This window comes from Odontesthes bonariensis, chromosome 21 (assembly GCF_027942865.1).
Source record: "Odontesthes bonariensis isolate fOdoBon6 chromosome 21, fOdoBon6.hap1, whole genome shotgun sequence".
Taxonomy (NCBI): domain Eukaryota; kingdom Metazoa; phylum Chordata; class Actinopteri; order Atheriniformes; family Atherinopsidae; genus Odontesthes; species Odontesthes bonariensis.
In genome coordinates, this window is record NC_134526.1 from 26,415,820 (window position 1) to 26,440,332 (window position 24,513).

A 24,513-nucleotide genomic window follows, 5' to 3' on the forward strand; every position below is an offset into this window, starting at 1 on the left:
CTTTGAACTCTGACTTCTGTCGAAAGAGTAAACAATGAACTTACTCAAGACCCACAGTTCCCCTTGCGCTACTTCTTTGGGGAATACACCCTTGTTGGGGATTACACCAACAAGACCCTCACTTGAAGCTGTAATGCAGCAATACGCAAGGTTTAAGTTCTGTAACAACTCTATCTGAGCTGTTAGCTCGATGTAGCGTTTATTTTGGCCATATTTCTAGCCTGTAAAAACCACCTTGCTGTACTTCTTGGAAGAAGCTGAGGTGGGTTTGGCTCCATAAGGAGAGGATGCTGTCAATTAGATAAGCTGAAATGATGGGCCTTAAAAAAAAAAGAAGAGTGAGGTCACACTTTGCAATGTCCCTCGTCACATACAACCCATTATATACCTGTATAAGTCACATACTGAGTTTGTTTCTAATCTTGTTGTGACGGCACAACATCTTCAAGTAAGCTAAGGTTTAAGGTGAGCACATGTAGAAAGTAGACTTTCAGCATAAATGTCGTCCTCCCTTCACCTGAATAATCTAAGTCAGGAGCTTTTTACAATCTTCTTCAACACAAATCCCTTGTATTTTTTTTATTAATCTTAATTACTACTATGAGTGAAATTGTGGGTGAGGACCAAAATATTCTTGCAATTTTGATGGGCCAAACATGGTAACATCAGTGTGCAGGCCCACTTAGGAGCCAATATGACGGGGCTGTCCCAGTTTCCAATGCTGGAAAGCCTTCAGTGAAGTTCGACTTGCCTCCAGCAGGAGTCTCACTGCCTCGGTCTTTCCACAGAGGGCAGCTTCGTGCAGGGCAGTGCCTGCTTTGGTCTGCCTGTTGATGTCGATGCCAGCCTGGATCAGCAGCCTGACAGAAGGGACAGAGGGCAGCAGACGGAAAGAGAGAATGTAAAGGAAGGGGGTAGTGTTCAAACAGTTTTAAGAAGCAAGAGTAGGAGAGAAAAGCAGAGTATGAAGAAAAGAAAAAGAGAGGTTTTAAGATGTAGCATGTGGTGAAAAGTAATGGATAACATATATAGGACACAAGTCCTATGCTTTTCTAAAGTAATTTGCTGTTATTATTTATTTTCAGTGAGACTGGTTGCTATATACATCAAAGTTTTATGCGTACCTATGTGTCAGTGATATTACTTGAAAGTTTCCTTTTGAGGGCAATATTGAAATGTTAATGAGCCAAGTATTAGTGAAGTGCGGAAGCATTTCTGCAAGATCTTTTGCATTTAACGGCCTCACAAAGCGTAAAGAGAGAGAAATGTTCTAACTGGTTTTAGCTTTAAGTCTTTTAATGTTAGTAATGCTCTTGGATAAAAACAACCTTAAATTAACAACTGCAACAGAATGCAGAAGCAGTGTGAAAAACAAAGTCCACTCTCATTACTTCCATAGGAATTAAGATGTTAAGTAGCAGCCAGGTGCTGTTAATTAAATTCACTTGCTTGACTGATCATCAGCAGGTGTGATCAGCTCTATAAAAGCAAAAGTTTGCTGGTAAGGAGCATTCAGGTGTGTGTTAACACAATGCCAAGGAGGAAAGACATCAGCAATGATCTTAAAGAAGCAACTGTTGTTGCTCATCAATCTGGGAAGGGTTATATGGTCATTTCCACACAATTTGGATTCCATCATTCTACAAAGAGAAAGATTATTCACAACTGGAAAACATTCAAGACAGTTGTCAATATTCCCTAGGACTGGATGTCCCAGCAAGATCACCCCAACGTCAGACCGGGCAATGCTTAGAGAAACTGCAAAAAACCAAGAGCAATCTAACAAGCACAAACACTTCATACCAACTGTCAAGCACGGTGGTGGAGGGCTGAGGGTTTCAGCTTGTTCTGCAGACACAGGACATGGACACCCATCAGTCATTGAGTCCACCACGAACTTCTCTGTATACCAAAGTATTCCGGAGTGTGTGACAGCTAAAGCTTGGCTGAATTGGGTCATGCAACAGGACAATGATCCCGAACCCAGCAGCAAATCTACAAAAGAATGTCTGAAAAGAAAATAATCAAGGTGCCAGTGTTCCAATGGTCCCGTCAAAGTGTGTCCAGGTCCATGAGTTTTTGTGTCTTTTGGTTTCTTGGTTTACTTTTTGCTCTTTGATCTCCTTGCTTCCTGTTTTATTTTGTACAGTTTCCCCCCCTTGTGTTATCTTTTGTGTTTACTTCCTTGTCACACCTGGTTTCTGTTGCTGATTGCCTCACCTGCCGTTCATTTTATTATCACTCCCTCGGTATATATTCTCCAGGTTTCCCTTTGCTCTCTGCCTGTTAATTGACGTCTTCCATCTCTTCAGTAGCTTTCTTTTATTAGTTCCCTGCTTATCCTGCCTCGGCAGCGCTTTTGTCAAGTTTAATTAAACCATGGTTCGTCTACTTTGTCTTTCCTTCCTCATCTGTACATCCTGCATTGGTCCTCCACCTCCCGCTTCATCATGTATCATCATGACAAAGTCGAGACATAAATGTGACTGAAATGCTGTGATGGGACGTTAAGAGAGCTGTGTATGAATAAATATCTGCAAACCTCCACCAACAGAAGCAATGCTGTAAAGAAGAGTACAAAATTGACGATGAGACGATGAGAATGATGACGCCATACAGAAAATAGTTACTTAAAGTTATTGCTGCCAAAGGTGGTTCTACAAAATGGGGTGCACTTTTTTTTCAGTAAATAATGAAACAGTGCAATATGTAATGTCTGGTTCATCTGAGGTTGTATTTTTCAGAACCTGGTCAGGATCAGACCCCTTTTTGGATGTAGAATTCCAAAAAGGTTGTATTGTCTTTTTCACTTGTCTGCTCTTGTTTGTAAAAAGAACTAATTTGTTGACAGGTAGTACTGCATACTGACTGATAAAATGACAGGGTCGGAGAAAAGTTTATTCAGAAAGCGTCCAAACATATTTAATGTAGCTTTTTGTTAGGGTGAGCAACTTTGTATGAATTTGTGTGCGTGGGTCTCCCAAGGACTGCTGGCCATGGCTAATGAGCACCATTTATCAGTGTCACCACTTGAGATGCACACTCTGCTCTATCAACTATGACAGGCTTTATTCTCCCCCGATCTTCTCATTTTTCCCCCTCTACCTCCTTTAATTTGCCCACCCTTCTCTCAACGGTCCTCCGGCTCTCTCTCATGTTTTTGCTCATCTTTCACTGTCTTTCTCTTTTCCTACGTCTGCATAAACACACACAAAAGTGTGTGAGAGTGATGAGAGAAGGTGGACTTGGTAGTGTGACATCACCACGACTACATTGCCATGACGGAGTTTTGCAAATATATATATATATATATATATATATATATATATATATATATATACATTTACATACACAGATGTATATAATGACACATATCTATTTATATGCAGATGGTTTTCTTGTTGTGCTGCGCTTCAGTTTAAACCCAGTGGTTCATTAGACATGGTATGTGTGTGGATGTGATTGTAATATGAAAAGATAAGGAATGAGGAAGCGTGTGCATACCTGATTATGTCTATGTGTCCATTCTTGGCAGCCAGGTGGAGCGGAGATGTCCCATTAGGGTCTGTGGTGTCTCCCTTTTTAGGTTCCAGCAAAGCAGCACACATATTACTGGACAGCAACAGCTGGACCACCTACAGTCACACATGCACAAAGACAATATTTGATCCTCCTGGTGCATTAAAGTTGAAGATTTCTGAATTTGAAAAAAAAAAAAAAAACGTTCTTACCCCAACTCTGCCAAACTCACAGGCCAGGTCCAGAGGTGTTTTCCCTGCGTTGTCCACGATACATGGGTTGGACTGGTGCTGCAGCAGCATCTCAGACTGAAAATAAAAAACACAAAGACAACACAAACACATTAGAAAACAACTCTTTCAAAGTATTTGTCCAAAAAAAAGCCCATTATGTTAATCACACTGAGTGAGGAAGCTGAAAGGGAGCTGTTTAGCTACTTGGGTTACGTGTTCTGTACACATTTTACAAATAGTTTTATTTTACCTGTGCATCTTTAGGTGAATTCAAAGTGACAGACAACAGCTTAACCCTCAGACCAGCACTGTGGCATCAAATGAAAGGAAAAGACTGATTAAAGTGGTAAAAGACTTGGGATGATTCATATTCCCCACCACAGGAATAGATCCATTGTGCTTTCCGCTTTTAAGTGCACCACAAAAAAGGATAAATTGGAGGAACAAACCAAATTATAGCGAGACTGTTTTTGTGTCTGTTGCCTCACATAAAAACTGTCTCGCCATCATGGCTTTGCCTTTCCTCACTGGATTATAAATAATTTAATTTCAATCTGTGATCTATTTCAGCTTTCGTAATCTTCTATTTATTTGTCCTTCCACACTGTGAGCAGCTGTGGATTGAATCCAAGCTTCAGCCCCAGTTTGTTAGCCTGCATTAAACACAATTTCTTAATCAAGTAGAAGCAATGAGTCTCTGGACGTACAGCTTTGCTCTTCTCTCCTCTAGGGTATTTTAGCTGCTGTACTGAGTCTGCTATATTTAATTGTTTTTGCTTTGGCAAGCCTGCCGCAGGACTGCAGTGTTTTCCCCAGATTTTTACTCTTAATTGGGAAAGCTTAAAAAAAAGGACTTTTCTTTAGCTCATTAAGCGTCAAAAGACTTCCACAGCAAAGGTGTGATTATGATGCTGGCTCTAATGGGCAGAATAAGTGGGGACACCTGTCTGAACTGTCCTAGTTATATAAAGGTTTTCATAATGCTACAATGCTAGCTAAAACAAATGGTGACACAATAGCTTAAGTTCAGATACAGATAGAACAATTCTGAACAGTTCACTTTGACTATAAAACTACTGTAGCAGCAGAAACAAACTGAGACAATAACATTGCTATTTCACAGCAACAACATTGCTATTTCAGAAAGTTCTTGTGGCTAGCAAGCTAGCAAACACACAGAAAAGCTATTGGTTGGAAGCTGACTGCACTGGCACAGGTTCATTTTAGCCTAAAATGGTTGTTTTCCACAACCACATAACATGTAGCATTCACTCAAACTGCTAAAGTTTATGAGGTTGCAGTCATTTTAGATGGCGGAAATTCAGTATTCTTTCCTCCCCGTTTTGAGTAGCTGCTGGATTGGCTCACCCATCACATATGATATATCACGACATAATTATATATACATCACGATATATCAAAATATAAGAGAAGAAGTAGTAGCACAATGGCAAAACTGAAAGACAAATAAGATGCTATAGTACAAGGCCATAAAAGCCATTGCTATCGTTTCCTGTGCATTCTCAGAATCAGAAGAATCAGAATCAGTTATTCATTGCCCAAAACAACAATAGGCAGATGTAAAGTAGAGTGAGACGCACAAAAAACTCTTTTTGGATGTACTGAGAATGGAGCTTTTAAAAATCTTCTTTTTGGAAGGCATTTTAAAAAAATCTCAGCTTTTGTGGCAAAAAACACAGTTTGCATGTGGATGAGAAATGCAAACAAATAAGAAAAATGTTGTTTTGCTAAGTATCTGTGTTAGCGTGGACAGGGTATGAGAGCACACATACCGCTGACACTGACAGAATTAACATTTCACACAACCCCACTCCAGGAAAATTCTAAATATTGCTTTAATATATCCATCTGTTTGATGAGCTGTTTATTCGGTTTATTTTACTTGTCTAACTTTATATTATATCATTATGGTGAAAATGATAAACAGATGTCATAAAAGCTGTGAAGCAGATAGCCAGAACAATGAGCACAGAGGCATTGTAATTATCTGTAGGAGTGAGAGGAGCAACAGAATAGCTTTCAGTCAGTTGGTCTATAATTGTAGAAACATGTTAACTTTAGCTGCTTTAAAAAAGTGCCAGCAGGGGCTAATGATCATAAATTCATTCAGCCTCTGATGCTGAATCCCCTTTGAATTTTAAGAGATTCTTTGCTTTCTGAATCATGACAGTTACCATCTGCTATTTAGAACCCCGAGTGTTCAGGCTGAACTCGGTATACTGAGGCGCTGGTGTCACTCACCACGTCATAGTGGCCATGCTGTGCAGACAGGTGCAGAGGAATCTGTCCCTCGTCAGATTGGCCATTGACAGATGAACCTGACTTCAGCAGCATCTTCATAGGCTCCGCCTTCCCCTGCCAGGCTGCGTAGTGCAGCGGCCTCATACCTGCACCGCAGAGACACAAACGAGCACAAAAGTGAGCACACAGGGCATCTGCATCAAACACTATGCGTATAATGGCTCATAAGCATGAGTTTGTGCATAGGGTTGACATTACAGTGTCTTCTGAGTCAACAAATCACCTCTCTAAAAATAAATATCTTTATATTAATATATTATAATACATTTTTATTTTATTCCTGTTAAACTTGTTATACCTGTTAAAATTTTTCATTACGTTTTCAAGAATGTAGCAACATAAAACATAAAGTGTCAGCATGTCAGCGATAGTAAGAAGATACATGCACATATGCTAATCAGCAGAGCCACAAAACTGTTTTCATATACAAATGTACACACACACATACTCATGTGCATATATGTCCACATAAACATCTTAGCAGACCTATATCAAACTTTAAAATATATACATACATACATGCATGTACTAACCCACCTGCTCATATATGCTTTCATCATTTACATTTACACAACTTAATATAAAGAATAATAGCCTGGTGGCATTTGGGTATTTCACACCAGTACATTGTATACGCGCTTTACTTAGTTGGTGACATTTCCTTTGTAAATATCCCATTTCTTCCATTTTTTTTTTTCAACAATGCCTTCTTTGACCTTTAAAAAATATGTCAGTTTCTCGAAAACATGAATATCACGAACCATTTCGAGCCACTGTTCTTCATTTGGAATATTTATACTGCCAGTCGGTGTCTGGTGACGTTTTTTTTGCTTGCTTGAATTAAGATCTTAGTCAAATAAAGGTCCTCATTCTTCACAACATTTGTGAAATTACTGAGATACATCACCGGGCAGGTATTTGGGATTTCATATCCCAAGATGTTTTTGATAATGTCATTTACATTTGCCCAGTAAACTTTTATCTTAGAACAGTTCCAGAAGAAATGCGAGTGATCGGCCTTGAGACTCCCACACAGCTGAGCCGCAAGTTGCCTGCTTTTTATTTTTGGTGTTATCTAAAAAAACTAAAAATGTTTTTCCCATTTTTCCTTTATATAAATTGTAATTCCCTCCTGCTTTCCACCAAAGCTTGGTAAAACGTAGAGACAATCCAGCACCTTTTCTTCTGATATGCCTTCACGATTACTCCTTTTATCACTACCAGTTTTATCTGCTTCTAATTCTATCTCTTTTGTAAAACTGCAGGTATCTAAAAAAAATCCTTACTGTCAAGATCATACTTTATTTACATACCCTTCAAATCCTGAAAATCCATAATCTCGCCAGTCTCCGAGGCTTCACACATTGCTGTCATGCCGTTTTGTGTCCACATTTTGAAAGTTGGGTCATATGCCCCAGGTTTAAACTTTAGGTCATGTACATACCTTCTCTTTGGGCTTTTTTTTAATGCCTTTATTGGACAGCACTGTGGAGAGAGACAGGAAGCAGGGGGCAGAGAGAGGGGGAACAACATGCAGCAAAGGGCCGTCCGATGCAGGACTCGAACCGGGGCCAGCTGCAGCGAAAAGTATAGCCTCTTAAACATGGGGCGCCTGCCTCATAATCCGGTCTACACCAACAAGCTACAGCCCTAAGCTGTGCTTCATGATAGTATTCTCTCAAATTTGATAAAGCTATACCCGTCCTTTCTTTTAGGCAGCTGAAAAGTGTTGCATATTTCATGCTTGGTTTTTCCCCATTCCAAATTAATCTAGAGATCGTCTTATCCAACTTTATGAATTTCTCTAGAGGAACAGCCACAGCGAGGGATATCCTGGCACTGCTACCCACCGCTGTATATCCTCCTTGATGCTTTCCACTATTTTGCTGTAGTTGACTTCAAACAAACTGCTAAGCCTTTTGGTTAGAGTCACTCCCAAATACTTCATTGTTTTCATATTCCATTTCAATTTTTATTTGTCCTTTATTTGTCGTGAAGGAGAATGAAAGGATTTGTGTTTTTGCTACATTCACTTTATACCCTGAATCATTTCTCAAAAAATCTTTTACAAATTATTCAGGTAAATAATTTGTAGTCCGTATTTAAAGGTGAAATTGCTCGGTAATTTTCACGTCCTTCCCTGTCTTTGCCCTCCTTGGAGTAAATGGACTGTACTTGTATAGCGCTTTTCTAGTCTAGTTGACCACTCAAAGCGCTTTAACACTACATGCCACATTCACTCACACACTCATACAGCACGTCTTAGCCAGTGCCTTTATTCTACACAGGCATTCACTGACAGACGCATCGGTATGCAACATGGGGTTCAGTGTCTTTCCCAAGGACATCGAACCACCAACCTTCCGATTGGCAAATTCTTCAAATGTTCTCTGGTTCATGTAATATTTGACTGGTTTGGGGGTCTTTTCTTTTATGAATTATGTTGGAGGTTTGTTATTTACGCAGGCGTCTTAGCCAAAAATCTGGCTGCTTTTGGGCTTATTTCGTAGTAAGTCTGCTTAAGAAATCTTGCATTTTTTCCCACATAATGTCTTAGGATCTCATCTATTTCTCTCTTTGTTTCTTTAATTTGTCGCAGTACAGAGTGTTCTCTCTTTTTGTGTTCTTCCTCCAAGATTCTCAATTTTTTTACCATATTTTTGTATGAGGATAATCTTTAATTTTTTTTTTGAGACGTTGCCAAGGCAATCAGTTTTCCACGAATGACTTCCTTCATAGCGTCCCACAATATTACAGCTTCCACTCCTCCACTGTCATTTTCGATGTATCATTTTATATCCTTCCTTATTTGCGCTACATTTCATTTATTGGGTGTGGTTCCTTTCCGAGGGATGAAGTTCTCTCCAGATGTCAATTAATCATGTTTCCTTCTGATGAACTTAAATACATTTTATTTTTCTTTGTGCTTGTGTCCAAATTAGGATTCATAATCACTTTAAAATCTCCTCCACAAATAAGAATACCTTCTGTTTCTAAGGCAATGACATCAAACAGGTTTTTAAAAAAAAAAACCTTTTCGTGCCGTCTCGGGGAGCAGACACATTAATCATCGTATTTTCTAACTTTCCTTTAACTCACAAACACATCTCAGATAGGCGGGTTTCTTTAAGAATATCACTTGGCAGGTTTTTTAGTTTAGCTAAAACCTTGCTATGTTTAACTGATGTTATTCAGTCTATTAACACATTTAGGCCTAAAACGCCTGGAAAAGAATGCCTGGAAAACCTATGGGTTTCAGAAAGACCCCCTAAAACCTGAAGTTTTTCTGGAAATTCAGCAATTGTGTCAACACCTACTAAATGATTGATTTCTCAGCCTCTGTAGCAGATAGAAACAAAATTCAAAAAGTATTTGAGAGCTTACACCTGTGGCTTTCTTTGGAAATTGAGTTTATTTACATACACCTTCACAAAAATAGAAAATGTAAAAAGTAAAGTGTAGGAACAGCACTATTTTCAATAAAAAAAACAGTAATAAAATAAAATTAAAAGTTAAGTGCAGGAATAGCGCTATTTTCAATTAGAAAACAGTAATAAAATAAAATTTAATTTTATATTTAAATGATTTATTTATCTATTTATATATTTATTTTATCGCCAGTAATCTCTTCGTACTGGCAGCACAAGGAGCCCATACACATTCCAATAAACGTTTTCATCTCCGGCACAGGTACGTGTGACCACCTTGCCATCTTTGCTCGAGCTGGAGTCTGAAGTACCTGGTCACTGTATCTATTCGTCTCGGAAACGAGATGCGCCCAAAGCTCCTCAGTAAAAATATGATTAAATGCCTGCAACGGTGTGGCATCTGCAGGTAAATCGACTTTCACCCCTGCTGTGCGGTTGAAATCTCTCCGTCGATTACGGTGGTAATTGTCAGTCTTCCACTCACATTCAAACCCGTCAAAATCATCCTCGTCGTTATCGTTATCTTCAAACATATGTGCTTGCCATAAATCTCGATCAATTGGGTCAGCACGTTCATCAGCATCACCAAAGCCAAGAAACTCCTCACAATCGCTACCGTCTGAAATGTCTTCCCACTGAAAGTCCTCCATGCTTGGTTCGATGAAACTTAAAGCTGCAGTCTGCAACTCTTTTTCAAGCATAATGCCTGGAACTGTCCGGGGATTCTGAAAGTAGTACATTAAATACCCCAATACAAAAAAAAATGAGTTCTCTAGGTCCCCTATATGTCCCGCTAGGTCCCTCCAAAGCCAGCAGGTTTGTTTACAAAATTGCAGACCGGACCGGTAAAAGGTAACCAATCAGGTTACGAGCTGGGCTCTGTTGCCTGTCAATCACCGATCGTCCCCACGCTTATTTATCTAGACTATTGAACTTCATTACAGGCTAGTCTACTCACTGTGTCTTCCATGATCGCAAATGACAGGTGAGTTGATGAATGAGGAGTCGTGTACGCGCATCTGGCGTGCACGTAGACGTGCACGAGTTCTCATGTGTTTTGATGGGGCGGGACAGGAAGTTGAATAACTTTTTATTTTTTGGTTAAAAAATAAGCATTTCTTGCATTTTGCGACTACGGAGGTCACCATTTTCAACTTCAAGCGTTCTGATAGATCATGTAAACTCTTAAAATGCCAAAAATTAGGACTTTACGTATGACAACAACAAATCCTGCAGACTGCAGCTTTAACTTTTTTTTTTTCGATGTAACTTAACTTCAAAACAATGACACGAGAAACATGATGACACTCTCGCGTGTCTATTATAATGCATTTAATTGGCGCAGAGGTCAATAATTGGTGCAAAACAACCTTATACATGAAAAAAGACGTGTACGCTTTCCCGGCCTTAAAGGTAGAATAACGCAACAGCGCCCCCGGCTTTAAAGGTAGAAATGCGGCAACGCTTTCCCGGCCTCAATGGGTTAAGTGACACCAACTTGGCCTCATTATGTTTATGTGTATGCATTTGGCAGATCCAAAGCGACTTACACTGGTAGGCAGGTAGGGTAAGGGGGTGTTGCCTAAGGACCCCTACTGGAGGTAGTACCTTTCATGCAGGGGGGATTTGAACCCAGGCCACCCACATGAAAGGTGGCAATCTCACCACAACACTATCCAGTCCCCCCCTATTACATTCTTGCTTTACATTTATAATCTTCCAGGCAACTCAAAACTGCACAGGCCTGAACGCCCCAGATTATAAACATTTCTCGCCACCCCAAGTCCCTGTTGGCAGGTGGAGGGGAAGTCCTCCTCCCAGAGGGCTCCTCACTAGTGGCGAAGTACGTCATTTCGCACATCCAAGCAGTCCAACATCGTCTGATATCTTTAATTCAATAGTTCCATCGAGGTCTTTAACATAAATCAACCGTAAAAACGTACATAGATATGCAAAGTAACTCTCCTATCGCTCACTTTTCTCAGTTTTTAAGTGGTCGTATTTTTGTTTTTCATCGTTTATGTGTGTGTGTTTGCTCCTCACCTTTCTGGTCTCTGATGTCAACAGCAGCCTGTGAGTCCAGCAGCAGAGAGATGAGCTCCAAATTCCCATTAAGGGCTGCATGGTGCAGTGGAGAAAACCTGTAGCACACACACACACACACACACACACACACACACACTGGTCATATTTCCAGCACATTACTTCACCGGGGTCATACCGTGTCAACTCAAAAAGGGGGTTCGCATCACATCATCTTTTTATTTTTTTAAATTTCTTTGTTTGTGAAAGGTGAATCAAACAAAAGGGAAATGATAAATGTCAGAGCCATGGTGAAATTATTCATCAGTATTATAATTAACACAGTACTTAACATTTCCATCTTAATTATCATGTAAGATCAGAGGTTTAAAGAGGTTATGCTGTAAGTATTGTATATTTCTTTTGGTGGTAATCATCTATGTGGTTCACCAGGTCACTTTATTTTATTAGGATTACAGTCAGATATGGGCACTGAAAATAAAGACTAAAGGTCTTGAGTGATTTTTTTTTTCATTTTAAACACCCAGTGCTCAAGAAGTAGTTAAAATATTCAGCTGGTATTTGTTTTGTTGCTCGGTTAAAAGGTTTTTGTGTGAATCTGGGAATAAATGTAATGAATTAAAATGAATGAAATATGAATAAAAAAGAAAGGAACTGTCTACTTAAATGACTTCTTGCAAATTAGTGGATAGAAAACATCAAAAACTTTCTTTTTGGTGTTCATTTCACAACACCTACTTTATGCAAATAAGCGCAGGATTCATTAGGCAATATAAAAGTTTGACATTTAAAAATTGAATTTCAGAAAACACGTTAAACAAAAATGTATTGTTTCAATGTAGGTCGGCCCATCACAACCAATAATAAATCTTGTAACCCCTCATAATCATCATAATCGTCTGCCTTCACCTGCATGAAACATGATGCCAGAAAAGTGGCATCCATGAAGGTGATGGGCGTGTGTGCATGGTTCAAAGCACTGCAGCCATGCCACTCACCCCGTCCCCACCATATCAAGTCTTTGTACTTTCTTAAATACATGACTTGGGAAAGATGTCTGCATACTTGTGGAAACACAAAATACGAGTCGCATTTCCCTCGTTGCACTTGACGTGGATATCTAATGGACACACGAGTTTTATGAGTTTTATTTAAGTGTGTGAACAAAGAACCTCATCGATTTGAGGTTTGGTTGGACAGTTAAATGGGTATGGTTCCAAATTTTTGATCCAGTTCACCTTCTGTTGGCTAAACCATTTTGCCTCTTTATTTTTAGACAGAAATTATCATTCATTAATTCTTATTCAAACATGCAAATTTTGACATTTTAATTTCAAAACCATCTTCCGAGGTCAGTTTCTCCCATATAAAACCATCTGTGGCCTTTAAACTGTCAGCTTTTCGAGCAATAGATGTTTTAAGTTTTTTTGGTTTTAAATCACATGACATTTTTTTTGCATTTAGTCCATTTTTATTGAAGTCTGTGTCTGATAAAAGGCTGCGAGGGGGTGTGGTGCTCAGCACCTCAGAGCAAGGGAGTTCCTGGTTCAAATTCCCAGCTGGAGCCTTTTTGTGTGGGTTCTCTCCGGGTTCTCTGGCTTTTTCCCACTGTCCATGTTAGGTTAACTGGTAATTCCAAGCTGACCCAAAGGGTGAGTGTGAGGATGTTTGTCTCCGTGTGTCCCTATGACGGACTGGCAACCCGTCCAGGGTGTAAGAAACATGAAAGGAACTCAACAATAGTTGTTCTTTTTAAACCCCTACACTTGTTCCATAATTCTACTGTAAATTCTAAATTTGCCTCAAATAAAAGACTGTATTCTGACAAACACACTAGAAAAAATGCCCCTCCAAAAATAAGTAAAAAACCAACAAATACAAGACGTTTTTGCTTGAAATAAGCAAAATAATTCTGCCAATGGAACTAGTGAAAATCGGCTTGTCAACATTTCTTGAAATAAGATGTGATATTTAGGACTTTTGAGATAAAAGTGATCTTGAAATTAGCTTAAAAACCTCTTCAAATGTCCAAAAATGCTTGTTTCATATGATATGTGAATCAAAACAATTTGTTTTCAAGACTTTTTCATTTAACAAGATATTCAAGATGTATTGTCTTCAAACAAGTCCCTATATCTGGCTGAAATGGTACTTATTAGGCAGTTGTGTCTGATACTAAGTGTAATGAGATATTTTGACTAGAAATGAGACAAATATACTTGGTACCACTTTGATTTTTTCCAGTGTAACCTCCACATGACTTATATTTTGGATTTCTCTATTATAAAGATTAATTTTCACCAGAAAAAACATACGAAAATAAAAAAAGAGGAGGTAGGGGGAATCATTAGAAAAAAAGGATTGAATAGAAACAAGACAGCTCATCATAGATTTAAACAAAAAAAAAAGGCTTGGGGATCAAACAGACATGTAAAAGCTATATGCGCACATGCGCTTGCATACACACCCATAAACACTCACACAGGTCAGTAATAATGACAAGGCTTAGCATGACAAATGGATTTAATAGTAGAGGATTAGGGATCAAACATCTAATGTGTATCTTTACAGCAGATCTGCGAAATAGAGCAGAGACGGTATGTGTGAGGGTGTGTGTGCCGTGTAGATGTGTGTGATACTGTATGTCAGCTGTGATGGAGAAGGCAACACATAACCCGAGGACACATGCAGGCAAACAGAAATGAAAGGCATGACAAACTGAGCAGCTCATACTGTACACTATTGTTATAATTGGTTTTGTTTTAAGACATCATGTATTCATATTCTGTAGTTTTCCACTGAACAGGACATTATGGTTTTAGAACTATAAGATAAAATAACCGATTAGAACTGGCTTGTATGAGAGGAACATAACGACAGGAACGAAACTTCTCTATCTTGTCAGATTAGGTCTGTTGCATTAGATACACTCCCAAAACTACACACACACACACACACACACACACACATTGCTTGACACATTCCAAGAACAATGACGTGGACAGTGGTTGGCCTGTCGCTGGTAACTGGCCAATTACACTCGGTCGTGGGTAAGTCCAACCTAAGATAAATGTGAAGAAGATAAATATGAACTATTTCCAGAGATCAGGGCTCGTTCTGACGGAGGCCCTGCGAGAGCTCTGTCCCCTCCGAGCCCAGCGCTGCCATACTTTACCTGTGAGCTCAATAATTCAATTCAATTCAATTCATTTTTATTTATATAGCGCCAAATACAACAAATGTCATCTCAAGGCATTTAGATAGTAAGTCCAATTCAAGCCAATTGGAATTCAATTGGCTTGAATACTTTGTCTGTGGACAGAAGATTTCTCCGGTTTGTTCTTGGGCTTCCAACATAAGAATCGGTCGAACACTCTCCACATCAAAGTATTGATGTGAGGTTGCTTATTTTGGATTCCTATCTGTGGAGCTGTTACTGACTGACTTTGGAGATGTTTTATCAGGTGGAAAGATGAATTTTCTTTTTTTTATTTTTTCAAAAAGAGTCAAAAGTGCAATGAATGGAGCTGTTATTGACATTTTCTTCAGTCTGATGTTTTGCACAAGGAGGAGACTACAGGAATGATGACTGACATCTTCATGTTTGTTTGATGAGGGCTAATGCATCACAGAAAACCTGACAACACTGACTGGAAACTTGACTGGAAGATGCCTTTATGCATCATAATCAAAGGTAAGAACAAACAATCTGTACGGTTGTTTCGATTCGAGGACTTTTGTTTCGAATAAATGCTGGCCTAGAAGATTCCACAATTAGAGAGTGTAAGGACTGGATATATATATATAAAAAAACATCAACCAAAGGCTGATGATAGTCTTTCCATGGAAGGATGGCTCGTGGCTCACCACTTTGTGTCAAACTCCATCGGAGAATCATCAGTCAATTAAATAAAAAACTCCCGATGAAAGATTGCAAAGGCTATCGAAGGCTTTTTAGCAAAATAACAGCATAACCATGCGCAATCTGTACATGTCTGCCTCCTCAACACTATCTCATGACATGACGTTAAAAATGCGTGTTGGTCCGTGTAAAAATACTTTGCAATATGACAATAAAGGGCTCAAAAATTGGGCAACACCTACATTTTGCTTGGACAGTTCTCTACAGTGATAAAGCTCTGCTTTTGATGACTTGCTGGTTCAAATCCCGTACTTCCCAACCCCTTCCCACAATTCCTTGCGGCGCTGTATGACATTCCCCATTGGCCCGATACTCTTTGTTTAAAGTGACACAAGTTTTGGCCTCTGGTTTGTAAAACTACAATTTCTTTCTTCTACAGAGGTCTTTGAGGGCGTATTCAGACCAGGAAAGTCCGATAGTTCACTTGCTTTGGTCCAAACCTTTTTTTTTCATTTTGGTGCGGTTCGCTTTCAGACTGTACATTTCAGTAAACGGACCAAAATATGTCATCAAAGCCACGCGCCCTGAAGTCGTTCGGCTATTGGTCAGAATCGACACGCGCAACACAAAGTGCTAAGTTCAAAAGTGAATGTAGTCATGGACGCTTTCCGTGCCGTTATTGCTTTTAATATAATCAAAACTATATGTTTTTTCAACGTATATGATATGTGGGCATCTGCCCAAACGTCCACAAGAGCACGGGTCTCCTCTTCGGCCCACGTTTGTCCCCTACTCATTTTCGGTCTAGAAATATTATTTTCGGTCTTTCGTTAGCTTTACCACAGCCGGTCTAGTAATTAGAAGAACGACGCTCTGTTCTGTTACCTAGCAGCAGACAAACGACGGATGCTCCCGAGGTACAAAAAAGCAAAAAGTCTGGGATTAGGTCCGGTCTGCTTTCACACCTCCAAAAGATCCGCACCAGGGTTCGTTTGATCCGGACCGAGTCCGACCTTTCAGCTCGGTCTCGGTCCGCTTGTTTGGTCCGGACCAGAGTTCGGTGGTTTGTATTCAGACCATCCCAAAAGGTCCGAACCAACGGAAATCTGGTCCGTTTGGACGTTTGGTCCGGACCAAACGAGGTAGATGTGAATACGCCCTGAGAGTTGATCCCTTTTGTTCATTGTTTCCATTCTAGAGTATTTGTTCTGTTTGTGATTCCGTTTTCTTTTTCTGAAGGTCACTGATGAGAGTCTTTGATATCATATTTTCACTAAAATTAAACTCTTTTTCCTGTTGGTGTTACACCATTTGTGGTGCATTCACTGTTTTTATATGACAGTGGGGCATGTACATGTGCATAAAACTACCCATGAACGAGGTTTCCATATCCGCAGTTTGATTAATCTGGCGAAAATAATGCATATGCACACTTCTGCCTATGTATGTACACACAGATTAAGTCATTAAACTACACGGTTTTCTGCATTCGCCCCCTGGTCTTAGCCAGCTCAATGGGCCTTTCACAATTTGCCATATTATTAAGCTTGAGTTCTCACAGGGAAGTACCCAACGCATAAAGAAAATGAAGGTTGAGATGTGGGCAAAGACTACAGGAAGCACACATGAATTCAAAATCTGATGTAAATCCAAGTAAATCAAAAAATTTACATGATTATATCGATGTAAACAACCAGCTGCGACTCGCATATCTCAATGTAAGGAGAAAATTTAAAAAGTAAGAAAACAAACTACTTTATATCTTAATGGATTCTACAGTATTTTATTTGACATTTGCTGTTATGAGTGACAGTATTGGGAATTGCACTTTTTCATTTGATATTACAGTTCACTGAGTGGCTTATGTTGAGTGAAAATAAAACAGAAATCAAAGTTAAACATTCGCTCTGACTGCGACTTTCTGGCGAATGTAAGAGCGTTGCACAAATTTTGGACCTTGGCTTTCCTCGATCCCAGTCTGGTAGCTCCTGCGATACATCATAACTCACATCTCCAAACAAGACTGCAGAGTGCACCTGTTATTTTTTTCTCATTCGTATTCTAGAATAAGGCAAATTACCTGAGCAACAAAACAAAAAGAACGACTCTCTGTCACTGACATGGTCTGTGGAATTTTGGACTTTGGATTAGTTTCGTCTTGGGTTTTCTTTCTATCCTGTTTTCTATGTTGAGTCACTGATTTAAATCAGGTTTTACTCTGTTTGTAGTAGTCTAGTCTTTATTCATCTTAAAGGTGAATTCTAAAGGTGTTGATATTTCTTCTGTTTAGGTTTTGTATTTTTGTATTTTATTTGATTTATTGATCACTCAGAATGTTCAAACAACCAGCTTCTCAGTTAAGAAGAGGTACATTAATGAGAACACAAGTGCTCAGTTTAGGGAGGCTATAGCTATGTTACCAACAATGATCGCAGTCGGTTGATGGACTGCTGGATCATTTCAACTTAAAAATTTTGAATGTAAAGGAAGCTGTTGTACCGATAAGAATCAAGAGCACCTTGATCAAACAGAAAACCCCATGGAGAAACACCACTACGGTCAAAAACCTGAAAAGAGAATGCAGGAGAGCTGAACGTAAGTGCAGGAAAACAAGGCTTCAGATTCACTATGAGCTGTACAAAGAAAGCCTGCGTAGTTATAACAATGAGCTGTGCAAGGCCAGACAGCTGCATTTATCTGAAATGATTAATAAGAATGTTAACAATTCTCGAGCTCTGTTTGCTATGGTTGAAAAACTCACAAATCCTCCTAAACAGAAAAAAGCAAAAGAATTAGACAAAACATTCACGCCACACAGACAAACAGAAAATGAATCTCTGTCTAAAACCTAGAAATAACTCTGACGTTATGTCGCAATTTAATATTGTTGATTTAAAAATCCGAGAGAAAACAGTTCGGCAACAGTGAGAGCTGCCATTAAGCCACTCCTAAAGAAGAGAGCTCTAAACGCCTCTATGATGCAAGGATAGAGTCCTTGGATCCAAGATCCAAGGACTCAGGTCAGCTAGTCCAGACCAGAGTCCAGACTAAACACGGAGAAGCTTCATTTAGCTGTTATGCTGCAAACAAGTGGAACAAACTGCCAGTGGAGATTTTAACTTATCTAGACTGTTGCTTGTTTTTAATCATTTTAATTCATTTTAATTATTTTATTTTTTTCTCTTTATTTTCTTTTTTGTATATTTCTGTGTGTCTTTTGTCTTGTCTTTTTGTGAACAATTGTTTTATTGAAATTATAATCTCACATGACAAGATTGGGTAGTACAAAAATTTTTAACATACCCCTCCCAACAGTGGTTTCCTTCTATGTAGCTTATTGTAAGCTTCGATGTTAGCTGCAATGTTATATCCTCATTTGTAAGTCGCCTTGGATAAAAGTTTGGATATTTTGTTTTATTGCAGATTTTATAAATACGTCACAGTTAAGTGTGGTCATTCTTTTCGATTTTGTTTCATTTCTTGTGTGTGTCCTCTAAATTGCTTTATAAAACACTGAGTTACATTTTGCTTGAAAAAGTGCTATATAAAGAAAGATTGACTGATTGAATGATTGACAGGCACAATCCCTGCACATTCTAATCTGTCTGCAGCACATCTCTTCTCCTCCTGCCTGAGCAGTTTTTCATCATAGGAGCTCTTAAAAGGTTTAAGATGCTTTACCAGGATCTATTCTGGAATTTGAATCATTCTAAGATTTTTTGTGAATACTGCCCCTGATTTTGAGTGTAAAATGTGAAAGGAGGGAAAACTCAGCACTCCATCAAGCAAGGGCTTTGAAAGCAGCATTTGAACGATATACAAATCTGCACAATAAAAGGTTCAGTTCAAAGTACTTCCAACTCCTTCGTGACTGATAAATCGCAAGAACAGGATTCGGAAAACTTCAAACGTAAAAGGGCTGTGCTGGAAATTCACCGTCTTTCAGATTTGTTCTGCCAGATGGATGGTGAAGCATCCAGGAAAAACACGTCATTTCAAATAAACTGTTGGAGTCAACACCAAGCTTAGCTGGACCGTGATTACAGCTTTGAATGAACACCGCCACTTCTGCATCTTTCTCAGGGATTCTTTTTACCAAGCTTTTCCCTCCGGGGTTAAACGGGGATACCGTTACACAATGCTGCAGCAGGCTGAGTGAAACAGCCATTCGAGTGTGTGTGTAGACCCAAAGAGTGTGTCAGTGAGGTGCATGTATGGGTGGAAGTGAAGGGAAGCCCTCGTTTTAGCCAAGCTGTAAAATGTAACATGCATTATTTATACCCAATTTCTTTCTCTCTTCTCATCCACAAAACTCTATCTATCTATCTATCTATCTATCTATCTATCTATCTATCTATCTATCTATCTATCTATCTAGTTAGATCTCCCCCCTGGCAAATCTGACTTCTCTGCAACACCATTTCATCCTATTTCTTTTCCTATCCTTCCTCCTTTCCTCACATATTCTACATTCTTCATAAATCCACCATTTCCCATCTGCCGCTCCTCATTCCTTAATTCAGGAGATCAATTCATAGTCTAGGATTAAGTTGCTACTCAAGCTCTGTCCCATCAGAACAAAACAGGTTTATTTGAGGTCAAAAGTTCAGTATTTGTTATCTTGCAAATTTGTGATTATTTTACAATTATTCATCAATGCAAACTTGGCCGACCGAGTTTGCCTTAACCACCACAAAATAAATGGCAACTTTACTCTCTGTATACGTGGGCAAAGACTTTAGCCATGACAGAAAAACGTCTCCATTCTATCTTCCATTCTGCAGACAACCCATACTTATTATGGGTTGTATTTATGGGTATAAACAGATGACCTTTGTGGTTGTTTCAGTTGGCTGAAAAAGAGGGGAATAACTTCCCTTTAAAATCTAATTGATATGGTGGTTATATGGCAGGTGTTTTAAGCAGTCCTACTAGATGCTCCAGCGACTGGCTTGGTCTCTACTCAAAATTTTTTGTACTTAAAGACCACAGTGTGATGCTTATATGCTGATAATTAGATGCAAGAAGACATATCATGAGTCCAACAAGCAGTCAACAGCATGGCTGAGCTTTTCCACAGTGAAACTTAAATGCAACACATCTACAAGACATTGATTTTGACAGCTTCAACCAACCCACCCGAAAAAAACTCCCAGCCATGTGGAGCAAGTATTATCTTTCATTAGCCTTTAGCAACTCATTTTACAGCTTTGCTAAAATGTTTTAGTCATGTGGACGACTAGAGTTATCTTTGTAAACTCATTTTACTTAAGCTCATTCTAAGAGTTTAACCCTCCTGTTGTCTTGCGGGTCAAAAGTGACCCACTACCACGTTTAGCTGTAGAAAAAACACCTTAAACTATCTTTTTCCAACTTGAAATTTAATGACTTTTCCTAAAGGGACCCCATCATTAGAAAAAGTCATACTTTATTTTTGTTTATGTTTCCATGGGGGCTGTACACCACTAGGGTACAAAGATTGTCTTATGGGTCATTTTTGACCCGTGAATTATAAAAACATTTAAACACCAGAAAAAAGTTCAGTTTTTTTCCCTTTGAATATAATTAATTCTGAAGTAATTACTTCACATTTATATAATAGCAATAATAAACCTTTATTATGTAAAAGAAAACTGTTGGTCCAACTGACAGTTGGTTTGTGGTAAACAAAAAAAAGTGTAATCCTGAAAACTGGTGATTGTCTTTTTGTATTGTGTAACAAAACATACGTGATAAAAAATGTATTGAATTGAGTTGAATAGATAAATAACAGGTGGTTTCATCATACCAAATAGATTTTGGATTTAAAATTAAATTAGAGATCCTTCCCCAAGTGGAGGAGTTCAAGTATCTCGGGGTCTTGTTCACGAGTGAGGGACGAATGGAACAGGAGATTGACAGACGGATCGGTGCGGCGTCTGCAGTGATGCGGGCTCTGCACCGGCCCGTCGTGGTGAAGAAGGAGCTGAGCCAGAAGGCGAAGCTCTCGATTTACCGGTCAATCTATGTTCCTACCCTCACCTATGGTCACGAGCTGTGGGTAGTGACCGAAAGAACGAGATCGCGAATACAAGCGGCCGAAATGAGTTTCCTCCGCAGGGTGTCTGGGCTCTCCCTTAGAGATAGGGTGAGAAGCTCGGTCATCCGGGAGGGGCTCGGAGTAGAACCGCTGCTCCTCCGCATCGAGAGGAGTCAGATGAGGTGGCTCGGGCATCTAGTGAGAATGCCTCCTGGACGCCTCCCCGGTGAGGTGTTCCGGGCCCGTCCCACTGGGAGGAGGCCCCGGGGAAGACCCAGGACACGTTGGAGAGACTATGTCTCTCGGCTGGCCTGGGAACGCCTCGGGGTCCCCCCAGAAGAGCTGGAGGAAGTGGCCGGGGACAGGGACGTCTGGGTCTCTTTGCTCAAGCTGCTGCCCCCGCGACCCGATCCCCGGACCAGCGGAAGATGATGGATGGATGGATGGATTAAATTAAGTTGCTTTATTTTGGGGCTTTGGTAGGGCGGGTCATTTTTGACCTGTAGGACAATGGGAGTAAACACAATGTTAAGACCGCGCAAGGGTTAAACTGCTGTTCAGTGGCTGAGTCCCTGTGTATTTCTTTATATGCGCGTCTCTGCACTCACAAACTTTAGGCTCAGCTCCGCGCCTTGTGTGCGCACTGTTCAACCCTACGTGCTCTCCCTGAAGCTCCTCGGGGTGTCTTTCTCTCTGTGACACGCACACAGAGGGATTTTTCCACATGACACGTGTCCTACTGTTGGAAGCTGTAACTTTCTGAAATCTTGCTGTCGGGCTTCCAGTGAAGACTCAGAAATCAGATCAGTCTCACAGCAAAACCCAGATAATGCAGCAGCATGGCTCACGGAGCAAAATGTAGAAGTTAGACAAAAAAGGGCCGGATTTACAAAGTCGGGCAAATAAGTGGGAAGTCACGAAAGCAGTGCTGATGGGAAAAGGCCAGTCCTGCAGGTGACCTACTAACAGCAGAAAATTATGACTATAGGAGCTCCCAGTTCATTTCAGTTAAGGTCACTGCAACCCACTAAGAACAGCACGAATCAGTGCAATTTGTTCACGAGTGCAGCTTGTTTCTTGTCAAATGATCAGAAGGTGACCATTCTTACCACTTGTTAAGATATTGGAAATGTTTTAGCTTAGCTGTTTGGTGCTTACTCCCTTTTATATATCAAAACCATAGCTGGCTGTCAAAAAAAATAATGGCAATGATTAAATCATTACGGTCCTTTCGTCATCCACTCGTCCCTGAGGCTGGTGTGATGTGAATTTGCCCATCTGCCTCAATCTGAGAGGGTACTGCAGCCGAAAACGTGCAGCCCTACGATTTGTGTGACTGAGCGTGCCAGCTACATGCACCCAATAAATTGGAATAAAACAGTATGGATGGTACTCAGTCCCACTCAGTTTGTGCAAAACCATGTACCCAGCCTTAATTGCTGAAATGAAACAGTAAGAGAAACATTTAAACTTGCCAGCCATCGCCGCACTCCCCATCCCTCAGATTCAGTAAAAAACTGCTTTTCCGGAAAACTAAGGCATTGTGAACATCTTGGAATGCTCCCTTCGGGACCGGGCACAACACAGGTGAAAACAGTGACTGTGAAATCCCAGTTACAGAAGCCACACAAACATGGAAAGCATCCAAGAAAGATTAAATGAAGGGTTGAAAAGTGTTCAACAAGCTGGTATTTGGTTGATCTCGTGATGCATTTTTAAACACCATAAACTGCTCAGAAAGTGCCACACAGCATAGTAGTTGATGTGTATCCCTACCCTGCTGAGACGTTTCTTTAAAGGACAAGTCGCTAACTAACTACCAGTATGACAAGGCACAGTGCAACCCATTTATCAAAACACCACAGCATTTGCTCCTGAATCCACAACTTCTATTTCAGAGACCAAACTCAATCTCTTGTCTCTGCTTTCCATCTCCCCTAACCGGCTGTCTCTGTTTATTTATCGCTGTCTCGCTTCTGATCCTCTCACAGTTTGCCTTTTCCCTCCCCTCCGCTCCCTTTTGTTTCTGGATTTTTTTTTTGTGATCTGTATTCATATTTATCTCCAACTAGCTCAGGCAACTCCTCCCCAGTGTTCAGCACACACATCCATTTTTGCAGCAAGCTTTACACTGGTCCTCCTTACCTGTCAAATACCCACACACACACACACACACACACACACACATGGTTTGACCTATTTTCATCGATGAGAGATTTCTAAAGCCTACTAGGCTTTCTAAACTACACACAGCTCCACCAATCACATTCTGTAAGAATAGGAAGGAAAGAAGAAGGACAGCTGTTCTCCCTCTTACTCCTATCGGCTGGCTCCAGCTCTTGGTTCATACATTACACCTGTCTCTTGTCTCTGTTAGTTGCTGTGTTACCAGCATCTGTCACTAGGTTTGAACAATGAGCATTACTTTCAGTTTTATCTGTCCCTAAACCAAAACATTGTCCTTAAGCTAGAGGTACAAAGAATAACAGATATGACCAGGAACCCCATTTTAACATTAGAACGAATGAACCTACACAGAGTCAAAACAAGATGTCCGCATCAGAGGTGAAAGATCAAAGCTGCATACCATTTAAAACAACAGATGCCTGCTCAGATCAGGCAATGAAGGCAAGCCATGTGTACACAGTTGTTGCTTTCAAGGGAAACACAAAAAGATTTGCTCCACACACCATTTTCAGGCCACAATCTGATCTGTACTGTCGCTGTGGTACCAGACAACGTCTGATAAGCTCGTGTTTCTATGGGCAAATAAAGAAAAACATAAAGAAACAAACACAATCCATCATCAGTGGCAAGAACTGGGGGCCTTATTTATTTTTATTTATTTTACTGTTTGTTTGCTTTTTTGTCTCTTTTAAAGGAGAAGGTTTTTTTTTTTTTTTTTTTTTTAAACCTGAACCTTTCTGGCATAAAATACGTTCATGTACGCACCGATAACAGTTTGGTGAAAATCTGCGATTTTTAGATTACTCGAGATCCGCGTGTATCCATATAACGGGAGAGAACAGGGCATAGACAATACAGCCTCTAAATAAGGCATTATCTGTCTTTATTTCACCAATACTT

The 24,513-nt window shown here is 39.9% G+C and overlaps 1 protein-coding gene across 9 annotated transcripts in view; it reads right to left on the reverse strand.

Annotated features, from left to right (window-relative positions):
* caskin1 (CASK interacting protein 1) overlaps positions 1-24,513 on the reverse strand; it is a 140,113-nt gene that overhangs the window by 39,020 nt on the left and 76,580 nt on the right. For all 9 annotated transcript variants that reach the window (XM_075455047.1, XM_075455046.1, XM_075455044.1 and 6 more), the window contains exons 3-7: positions 11,546-11,643; positions 6,015-6,160; positions 3,732-3,827; positions 3,505-3,635; positions 752-860 (exon numbers count right to left, since the gene is read on the reverse strand). In XM_075455047.1, the coding sequence (XP_075311162.1) occupies positions 752-860; positions 3,505-3,635; positions 3,732-3,827; positions 6,015-6,160; positions 11,546-11,643 (580 nt within the window). The remainder of the gene's footprint in view (positions 1-751; positions 861-3,504; positions 3,636-3,731; positions 3,828-6,014; positions 6,161-11,545; positions 11,644-24,513) is intronic.